The 10,264-nt window shown below is 61.9% G+C and overlaps 1 protein-coding gene across 1 annotated transcript; it reads right to left on the bottom strand.

Moving 5' to 3' along the window:
• Nucleotides 1-215: 215 nt before the first annotated feature.
• On the bottom strand, nucleotides 216-8,710 carry USP36 (ubiquitin specific peptidase 36). The gene is made up of 17 exons (XM_059828146.1): nucleotides 8,605-8,710; nucleotides 8,207-8,309; nucleotides 7,503-7,570; nucleotides 7,004-7,074; nucleotides 6,509-6,591; nucleotides 6,065-6,176; nucleotides 5,637-5,777; nucleotides 5,236-5,336; nucleotides 4,791-4,929; nucleotides 3,843-4,520; nucleotides 3,048-3,175; nucleotides 2,075-2,605; nucleotides 1,633-1,799; nucleotides 1,093-1,263; nucleotides 680-795; nucleotides 459-588; nucleotides 216-385 (listed from the first exon to the last, which is right to left on the bottom strand). Exons 1-16 carry the CDS (start codon nucleotides 8,693-8,695, stop codon nucleotides 460-462), a joined length of 2,829 nt encoding a protein of 942 aa, XP_059684129.1. The 5' UTR covers nucleotides 8,696-8,710; the 3' UTR covers nucleotides 216-385; nucleotide 459.
• Between the last annotated feature and the right edge of the window lie 1,554 nt (nucleotides 8,711-10,264).

Genomic DNA, 10,264 nt, shown 5'->3' with positions numbered 1-10,264 from the left:
TGGCACGTTAATCCGGAGCAGCAGGGACGAGGTGCAGGCACTTTCTGGGAGCCCCCCCCGAGCCTTAAACTCCAGGCTGGGTGGGAGAAGGCAGGCACAGGCAGAGGCACAGAGGAGCTGGTGGAGGAGCAGGCATCCCCGGCCCCCCAGAGCAGAGGGACACAGCCCCAGCACCCAGGGACCCCGGGGCCTGCAGCTCTCAGAAGGGGAAGGCAGAGGACACCAGGTACAGTACGACCCCAGGGCTGGGGCCCTGGAGACACACAGGACCAGCATCCCCTCCCCTCCGCAGCAGGATCCACCAGCAGCTCCCAGGACAATGCTCCCCCACTGGTCCTTGACCCAAGACTGCTCTGTTCACCAGCTGGGGAACAGAGATCTCCACCTGGGAGGAAAGGAGTGGCATTAGCACCCCACCAGGCAGCCGCCCCCCTCCCTGCCCCTCGGGGCTTGCTCACCTCACAGCCGATTGCTTAGGCTGGCCCCCTTGGCAGGATGCGTCACGGACCAGAAGTTGCGCTTGCTCTGCAGCTGCTGGAAGGGATTGAAGTGTCCCCGCTCCCGCTTCAGCTTTTTCACCTTCTTTACCTGTTCAGAGGCAGGAATGCTCTTGGAATCAGAGTGCAGAGTCCCCTGCCTCCCCCCACCTGCCCCAGCCCAGGACGTGGCCAGCACCCACCTTCCCTCTGTCAAACTCCTTGTCCCACTCATCAATGATGGTCTCGCTCCGGGCCAATGCTGTGTCCCGAATGGCATCCTGGCTGACAGCCGAGATCTCGCCGTCCCAGGTCAAGACTGCGGAGCAGCACCGTCAGCATGGAGCACCACGCTGTGCTCCACTGCACCCACGTGTGCAGGGCCCCCACCCCAGGCCAGCAGCTGGAGCCCCTCAGTCCAGCACCCCATTCTGCAGCACCCCCAACAGCCCCTCGGCCAGGTGCATCTGCCCAGCTCCAGGAGCCCGCGCAGCTGCCTGTGCTGGTGCTGGGGGGAGCCCAGGCCCCGGCAGAGCAGGGAGGGCTCCGCCCGCACCCAGCACTTAAGGCAGGGGAGCCGCGTGGCTGTTTACCCACGCAGGCGAGCAGGGGCTACCTTTTTTGCCATAAGCCTTGTCCAAGGAGTTCCTGAGCAGCTCCTCCACCACGCTGGACTCCTCCTGGCTCCCAGGTGCTGTGGCAGGCCCCTGGCCAGGCTTGGGGCTCAGGGCAGCTGGGTAGCGCCTGCACGTGTCTCCAGCCTGGCTGTCCCAGGTGCATGCTGCCACTGCGGAAACAGGAGGGGTGAGGACAAGCCGGAGGGAGCTGCTGTGTAGCTCCATCTCAGAGGCACATCTCGCCCCAGGAGACACTGTCAGGACTAACAAGGTCTTGATGGCACAGGATGTTTGGGCACACTGGGGCCTGTCCTGAGCAGGGAGGAACTGGGGGTAAATCTTCACCCCTCGAGGGGCCCAAGAGTCTGGAGAGGAGCACACCCTCATCCAGGGTAGCTCTCCTGCATGAGCAGCACACAGGCCTGCAGGCAGGTCAGCCGAGGACGGGGGTCAGGAAGACAGGCACCAGCAGGCAGTTGTGGGGACTAGGAAGCACCGGGGACTGGCCACCAGGCAGGTGTGGAGGCACACGGTCATACCTGGGGTGCCATCTGCGACGCTGATGCCATTGTCAGCCAGGCGCTCCGAGGCTGGGCTGCCGAGGCTTTCCCTCCACTTGCGCTTGCGGTGCTCGCTCTCTCCAGCCCCAGCCTCCACGCTCCGCCGCTGCTTTGTCCTACAGGGCTCTGTCTCAGCACTCCTAGAGCTGGGGAAGGCAGCAGGGGTCAGCTCACTCTAGCCAGACCAGAGGGGGAAGAGTTTGAGCTCCGTGCATGGCAACGGGATGCAGGGACACCTGCACCCCAGAGCTGCAGTCAGGGAGGGGTGAAACCACCCCGCAGCAAGCCGGCACTTCAGATGACTCCATGGCAAGGCTCGTCCCACCCGCAGAAAGACGAGACACCCGACCACAGCCCAGGGAGCCTGACTTCAGGCAAAGCGGAGGTGCACAGGGCTCTTGCGTGCCCCCCGGTCCCTCACCTGCCCGAGGACAGCATCCCAGAGCAGCACTCTTCTGTCTCCTCTATTTTCCTCTTCTTCTTCTTGACGGGGGAGATGGGCTCTGTGTCCAGGCAAGTACTGGGGTCTGACACTTGCTGCTTGGGCCTGCTCTCAAGGTCCTGACAGCCCGGCGCCTCCCTGCCGCCGCTGGGACTCTTGCCTGCCACCTCCTTTCCCACGAGGGACACCGAGCCCTCCTGAGCGAGATTCTTCTTCTTTTTCTTCTTCTTCTTCTTCTTGGTGGGGCTGGAGACTTCATCCTTGCCCTTCACAGCCAGAGCACAAGGACTGCTGCCGGCTCCATGACGCTGCTTTCGCTGCTTCTTTTTGGAGGAAGCAGGGGTGACCTGGCTAGGCCCCTTCTCCCTGCTGCAGGGAGGAAGGTGGTGTAAAGGGTGGGCAGTGGAACCGTTGGTCAGGGGGGAGCCTGGGGACCAAGGGGCTGAGTTGAGGATGAAGCTGAAGGCAGGCTTTTCAGGATTTGGCAGTTTGAGAGCAGGTGAGGACAGCCTGAAGGACAGGAAAAGAGGCTGACATAATCTGAAAGCCAGGTCAGGAGCGGGAGCCCCTCTCTTTCACCCCACCCGGAGGTGCACGAGCACAGCACCCAACTGCTACCATCTCAGCCACGAAATCTGAATCAGACCCTCTCTCAGAGCAGCAGCTGCAAGTGCACAGTGACCCTGCACCTGCCCAGTGCCAGCCACACGCAGGGCACACGCTGTCCCATGGGGATTAGGAAAGAGTGAGTGTTGCTGCAGCACATGCCGATGGTGAAGATTACAAGGGAGACTCTGAGCAAGCCCTGCCAGCCCAGGAGAACAGGAGAGCCAGCTGCCAAAATTGCCCCCTGAGCCAGCTGCCATGCCAGACAGTTGCCTTGTGGAGTACTCCAAGGCTGCTACTGGCCTTGCTGCCGTGCAGGAGCCTGGGAGCGACTGGCACCGCTTACCTCGACTTGCCAGAAGGCCAGGGAGTGGAGTCAGGGTGGGTGGTGTTCGTGGGGTAGGTATGGTCAGCACGTTGCGGGTGAGGTTGTATGTGGCGGTCACTTCTGCTCACCTTCCGTGGGGTGCTGCCCTGCAGTTATTGACATAAATAAAAACTTGGTGGTCTAAAGAAAAGAGGTTTCCGTGAGCCAAGAGGAGAAAATAAAAAGGGGAGCCCAGAGAAAGGGGAGGGGAACAGACACAGATGGGGGGAGGAAAGTGGGGGGTGGTAGAAGAAGAATAATCAGAAGTGTTTTCAGTTAGAAGCACAAAAGGAAAATAAGGAAGGAAGGAAATTTAAAGAACAGAAACCCCAGCGCACTGTCCTGAGCCCTGGCTGCACAGCGGCACCCAGAGGGCCGGTCCCATGGCGCTACCCAGGGAGAAGGCAACTCCACAGCCCTCCAGCTGCAGCATCACCTACTCCCACTCACCCCAGAGGACACGCTACCCTAAGAAGGCTGGCGAGGCTGCCCTGCTGCAAGGACTGGCACAGCCACCCCTCCGTCCTGAGCAAGAAGGCAGGAGACATTTCTCCTGCATCACGCAGGGATGCAAACAGTGGGGGCCTGGCCCTGCACCCCAACCCAGAGGGAGGTCAGAGCAACTGCTACAACCCTGGGGCTGAGGGGCTTTCTCCACCCACCTCCGGCTTAGCAAGATACCCAGCATTAGCTCTACGCTTGCCCCCAACACAAGCCCCAGTTCAGAAGGCACAAGGCACCTACTGAAGTCACCAGGCAGAAGCTCAGACTCACCTTTTTGGAGCGGAGTGCCAGCTTCTTAGCCGGTGGCGGTGACATGGTACTGCTCAGCTCCAGAGCTGCGCTGGCCAACAAGGTAGATTTCAATTTCGCCGGCTTGGAGTCTTTGGGGGCAGCTGGCTTGGCGTCAGGGCCAGCAGGGAGGTCGGTGCCACAGTCCGTTTCCTGAGAGGTGCAGAAGCTGCCGGTTCTGCTCTTGGCCTTCTGGGACGCTTTGGCCAGCTTCCCTGCCGTGCCAGGCACTGGGCTGGCAGCACTGCTGCTGCAGGAGTCCCTCTCCAGGGTCCTGGCATTCTCCCCACTGTCCCCGGGCTCTTGGCTGGGGCTGGGCTCCAGCTGCAGCTTGGGTGAGGTAGGTGGCTGCTTGCCCTCCGAGGAGCTCTGCTGGGGCAGCTCTGCTTTGGCCCTGCTTGTGTTGCTGGTGTTGCTGGGCGCAGGAGGCAGCTGCGGTAAGGAGAGTGGCTTCTTGGGCCTCTGGGCTGCATCTTTGGGCAGTGCTGTGGCCGTGTGGGTGGCTTTGAGGGGCAGTTTGGGTGACGGGGACCCAGCGGGCAGCTTCGGCGGAGCAGTTCCATTCGGCAGCTTTGGCCCCATCCCAAACGTGCTGCGGGCCACAGGGACCCCAACCTCCTCCGGCTCTGGCAGCTTCTTCCCTGGCAGCGTGTCTGATCTCTAGACAAACAGAGATGTTCAGCAAGGAGAGAATTCAAGGAGCCAAGACACAGAGCGACACTGCCCTCCCCGTCCCTCCCCAGGCCCACACAGGAACCCTTGGCTCAGCAGGATCCCTCTTGCAAACCGTCCTCCCTCGCGCCTGCCCATTTGGAGCAGTGCGCCTGCCTCCCTGCAAAGCTGCAGCCCCCCTGCCCTCAGAGAGCAGACAGAGGGGCAGCAGCTCCCACCTCCCTGGAACACTGGCCGAGAGCAGCCTTCAGGACTCACCTGGCCCATCAGCGGTGAAGACAGGGGCCCGTTGGTCACAGTCTTCTTGACCTGATCAGAGATGCCGCCAGTGCGGCCAGGCAGGCTGGAGGTTGCCTTGGCAATGGGTCCCTCCGAGCTCTTCCTGGGGCTGGGGATTCTGGTGAAGACAGAGCAGTGCATGCGTTAACTGAGAGGGTTTGAGCGACTGGAATGCTCTCGTCAGAGATGCGCACAAGAAGCAAGAGCCAGAAGCTCCGAGGAGGTGAGGTGCAGTTGATCTACAGTAAAACCATGACAAGGGGCTGGATCTCTCCCTGCCACCCTCCTCCAAGTCAGCGCATGCACACAGGCATTGGGGCTACTTGGGCCAAGCTCCTTCCCACACCCAGGCACGTGCTACCAGCCCTGTCCCAAACGCCGAGAGCTGGGGGTAGAGGGGCCAGGAGACACAGGGCGCTTTCACCTTAGGTAGAACAGCAGGTAGGCCTGCTGATTGAGGACCACTTTGATGTTGCTGAGGCGGACCACGTCATCATTCATTTGATACCACTGCCCATTGCTGACCTGCGGAAGGAGAAGAGAGAATAGGGTCGGGCCGTGTCTAGGGACCCTCCTGGCCTGAAGAGCAGCAGGAACAGCACCCATCGGCAGAAGTCCTCTTCCCAAAACCCATAGGTGGCCCAGGGCAGGCAAGGGGACTCTGCAAGAGCAGACCTCCATGCTTCCTGCGGTGGAGCACAGCCTGTACCCCCCATACAGTGCTCCACCCCATATACATCTGCTGAGCACCCTCCTTCCCTCCTTCCACGAGCACCCACCAGCCCCCAGCCCAGAGGCGGTGCCAAGAAAGCGCCCTGGACTCACCTTCACGTAGCAGTAGTAGTGCCCTGCATGGCAGCTGTACCCAGAGTGCACCAGCACTGCATAGAGTTCATACATGACAGGATCCCCGTTGTTCTGAGACATGTATGGGCGGATGTTCAAGAACTCGGGGTACCCCACGTCCTGCAGAGAGAGGATGAGTCAGGAGCCTGCACAGCAGAGAGCCTTCTTGCTAGAGCAAGAGCAGCTCAGCCGTCCTACGAGTCCCATCTCTTGAGGGAGGGGGACCCGCTCTCCCCAGGCAGAGGTCATGGTGAGGAAGATGCTAAACTCCCACATCGCACAGCTGGAGAAGGGCTGCAGGACTGCGGCAGAGCTCGCACTGCGCACAGGACTACCTCCCACCTTGTTCTGGGCAGCAGGGCCTCAGGCCAGGAGACAGCCCCAGCTCTGGATTGCCGAGCACTCACCTTTGTGATTTTGCCTCCACCAAAGTCGGCAAAGCGCTTCACCGAGAGTGTGAGAACATTGGAGGCTCGGTGGATGGTGAAGCGTTTGCTGGCCGACACTTTCTTCTTGCATCTGCACAGGAAGAGCTCAAGCTATTCAAGCTGTTCCACCACCCAGATGATTGCCAGCCCTGGCCAAGCAGCAAACCCCACAGAAATGACCCTGCTGACACCAGGCACCACTCCAGGGCATCTGCTCACAGCCACGTCTGCTGGCCCAGCTCCTCCTCATGAGAGCAGGGGGCTGAGGAGTGGCAGGCTTCATTGCAGGCTTCCATGGCCACGTACCTCACGGTTTAGCCGTGGGGCAGGTAAAGAAGCCCTCCCATATTGCAGCAGGCTTTCCACCTGCTTCCCACCAGCACACCCGCGGGCCCCTTCCCGCCCGCAGCCCCACACACTCACTTGGCACACATGTAGGCGTTGTCCCCACCCAGCATGTCTGGCTTCACAAACAGCTCCAATGCCCGCACTATGTTTGCGGCTTGCTGCAAGGACAGAAGAGAAGTCAGGGCACGAGTGGCCTGTCCATGCGACAGCCCGACTCCCTGCTGAGATGCTGGCCCTGAGAGATAACACAGAGCATAAGCACAGGGCCACAGACTACACCAAACCCATGAGCCTGCCACCAGCTAGGCACTGGCCAGCATGCTGCAAGGACAGCTGCACTGTCCCCCAACACCACGGAGCCTCAACGAGGAGTCGTGGCTCATGCTTAGGCAACAGGCACTGCTCTGCCAGGCAGAGAAGGCAGTGCAGCATCAGAAGCCGCTTCCCTCTTGCCTGCACCGTGCCTTGACACTGGCAGGTTAAGGAGCCTTGAGAGCAGTAATGGTGCAGTTGCAAGAACATCCCCCGTGAGAGCAGAGCTCCTCCCCACCCCCGACCCTGCCACAGTACCCTGATCTCCACCGCCAGGTCCAGGTAAGGGTCATAGGTGTCCGAGACGCTCTTGCACACAAAGCACTTCACTGCAAAAGAGCGAGCAATGAGCACACCCTGACACAACACCTGCACCCGCCACCACCCCAGCACAGCACAGGCAGCTGTGGCATTCCCCCTCTACAGGTTTGGGCTCTGGGAAGTCAGCACCAGGATTCACAGCCTGGCAAGGAGGAAGGCTGGCAATTCCACTATATGCTGGGACAGCGAATGTTGCTAGATAGCTGGAAACACGAGTTCCTTTGCTGGTGGCAATGAGCTGGGGACTCACAGCCAACAGCTTTTTCCGTTGCCACAACAGGGGTCACGACCCACAGGTACCGCGAGACCGACCAACTGCAGCTCTGGATAATCTACACGTGCTTGACAACTTTCCCAAAAGACTTTTACTGCAAGGCTCTCAGGGAAACAGCAGCCCTGAGAGTCACAGGCCCAGGACCTGGCAGCCAGCACTCACCACGGGATCGCAGGTAACCGCCAAAGATCTGGTGAATCAGCGTCGTGGCCTGGGTCTGGCGATCCAGCCTAGAGACAGCAGCACCAGATCTCACACTGCCCCTCCACAACGGCCACCCCCGCAAGCCACCACTGTGTCCTCAGGACAGCTCCCCTACGCGCTCTGGCCAGTGGATGGGCCGCAGAGCTCTGGGAGCAGAGGGAAGTTGCAGCTTCTGCCAGTCTGCTCTCCCAGTGCCAGAGCTCAAGGGGTGGCACCAGGCTCCAACACGCACCTTCCTCTCGAAGGAGCAGAAACTCCTAGCCGGAGCTCAGAGCTGGGTACTGCAGACAGAGGCAACGCAGGCTTCCGGGGACGGGGGGCCCAGGGGAAAGCTGCTCACCCATAGCCACAGAGCTGGGGTTAAACTAGCAAGCATGCCTGGATTTCTCGGCAACCGGGACAGGATCCAAACCCATAGCAGCCTCAGGATTTTGGGACTGGACCACAGCTATGCTGGGGCGGGGGAGTCAGGAAAAGGGAGAAGGCAGACAACAGCCCAGAGCTGCGTCACAGAGGGGCAGACAGTTGGGTCATCCACCTGAGGGCCCTGCGAGTCTGACCTGGGGGACACGTTCACCCCACAGTTCCCTCCCGCGGGCGCAGGGGACCTGCGAAGGGACAGCAGAGAAGAGCAGTAACAGGCCGTCAGAGGCCCCACATACTTGGTACAGGCATTCAGGCAGGCCTTCTGCATGGCATCAATGGTGTAACGCAGGAACTCGTGCGCATCCTCCTGCCTGCCGAAGCGGATGTGCTGGGCAATCTCTGCAGGAGAGGGAGGAATCAGTCCCAGCACGTGCTGCAAACAGATGCAGGCCCTCCCTCCCTTGGGGCAGGGACTCCACGGTTTCAGCCCCCTCAACCCAAACCAGATGTCAAACTCATGCCAGCCATGGGGGAAGCCCCCACGAAGCCCATGAAGTCACCAGCCCCCGGCAGGCTCAGTGAGTCATCTCAGAAGAGCCGTCTGCCAAGACCTGCCCCAATCTCAAAGGTTCTGCTCCTGCATTAGTCACCACTCTTCTGCACGGCTACAGGAGAGGAGGGCAGCCATCCTTACTCTTGAGGTCTCGGATGAAGGACACTGGCTTTATGGCGTTGCCGCTGTTGGCAAAAGCCTGGATCACATGGTTCTGCATAATGCACATCATGCAAAAGCCTCCTTGGTGACCTGGAGTAGGAAAGGAGAAGACAGGACATTGGGGACAAACCCAGGAGAGATGGAGGCAGTACAGGGCACAGGGGATCTCTGGTCCATCACAGCTCAGCCACACTCAGTTCTCCCTACGAGCCCTGTGCTACGGTACAGCTCTGGGGCATCCTGGGTACACAGGGACCAGCACACGCCACCCCAGATGGCACAGCCCAAGTCACAGTACTAGCCACTGCAACCCCCTGAGACGAGACAGCATCCACGTGGATGGAAAAACAGGTCACAGGTACTCGCTGGAGGAGCCCGCGGGTTGGCCCTGAGGGGCAGATCCCACCGGAGCCCTACGGATGGGGCTGCGATCCCCACACGTGCTCCCCTTGGTAACAGCTCAAGGCCAACCATAAACAGCACCTGCTGCCTGTACACAGCCTTCTGCCCTGCCCTCACACAGTCCCCACAGGCAGGGGCTGTTTGGGACCCCCAGCTCGGCCCCCAGGAAGCCAGCAGACCCCGTTGGACCCATCTTAGTCCTGGCTACACCCAGCAGAGACAAAGCCTCCCCAGACACAAGGATGCAGAGCTCGGGAACACTGCTACGGCCAGGAAAAGCGAGCCATATGCAGGAATGACCTCTTGATGGAGAAGCGGGCAGGAGGGAGCAGAGAAGGCTCATCCCGACACCCGCACACCCCTCGCCAGAGCCACGCGCAGAGGTGCTGAGTGCAGCACTGGGAGCAGGACAGGCGGGCGCTCCTCCTCCCCGCCGGCGTGGCCGCCCCGGCCCTGCTGCCCACCGAGCCGGGCGTCCCCACTCACAGGCGCGGCTGTGCTCCTTGGAGAGCAGGTAGTTGGCGAGTGGCGGCGTGTAGGTCAGGCACTGCACCGTGGAGTTGAGGAAGCAGGTGTTCCCTAAGTTGTGCAGCCCGGCGCCGACCCGGTAGATCCGCTCCCACTTCATGGAGAGGCGCTCCCCGGGGAAGAGCACCTTCTGGGGCCTGGGGATCCCGTCCCCCTGGCCTCCCGGGATATGGCCGCTGCCTGCGGGGAGAGGGGCGGTGAGCGGCGGGGAGCAGGGCGCGGGGAGGGTCCCCCTCGCTCTCTCTACTTACCCTGCTTGCCGGGCGGCCCCTCCCTGGGGTCGCGGTGGCGGCCGGCGGCCTCGGCCCGCGGGTTGAGCAGCACGTACTTCCCCCGCAGCAGCTCCAGCTGGCTGGAGAAGCCGCGGCTGGCGGGCTCGAACTCGATCTTCTGCAGCAGCACCTTCTTGGCCGAGGCGGCCAGCAGCCGGCCCAGGTCCCCATCCTCGCCCGCCTCCCGCCGGCCCGGCTTCAGCGCCTCCTTCAGCTTCTCCACGATCGGCATGGCGGGGCCCGGCGGCCCCGGCTGCGGGGAGGGCGCGGGCGGTTGAGCGGGGGGCGCCGGAACGTTCCTCTCCCGACGCGGGGCCGCGCGTTGCCGGGCAACAGGCCGCGGCCTAGGCCCGCCGCAGGCCCGGCCCCACCGCCGCGCACCCCGGAGGTCTCGGCGGGTCCCCGCCCGCCGCCGCTACGGGCACCGCGCCCTCCCG

Source organism: Gavia stellata, chromosome 22 (genome assembly GCF_030936135.1).
Source record: "Gavia stellata isolate bGavSte3 chromosome 22, bGavSte3.hap2, whole genome shotgun sequence".
NCBI lineage: Eukaryota > Metazoa > Chordata > Aves > Gaviiformes > Gaviidae > Gavia > Gavia stellata.
The sequence above is the reverse complement of the archived record's forward strand: the minus strand, read 5'-3'. Positions and strand labels throughout refer to the sequence as shown.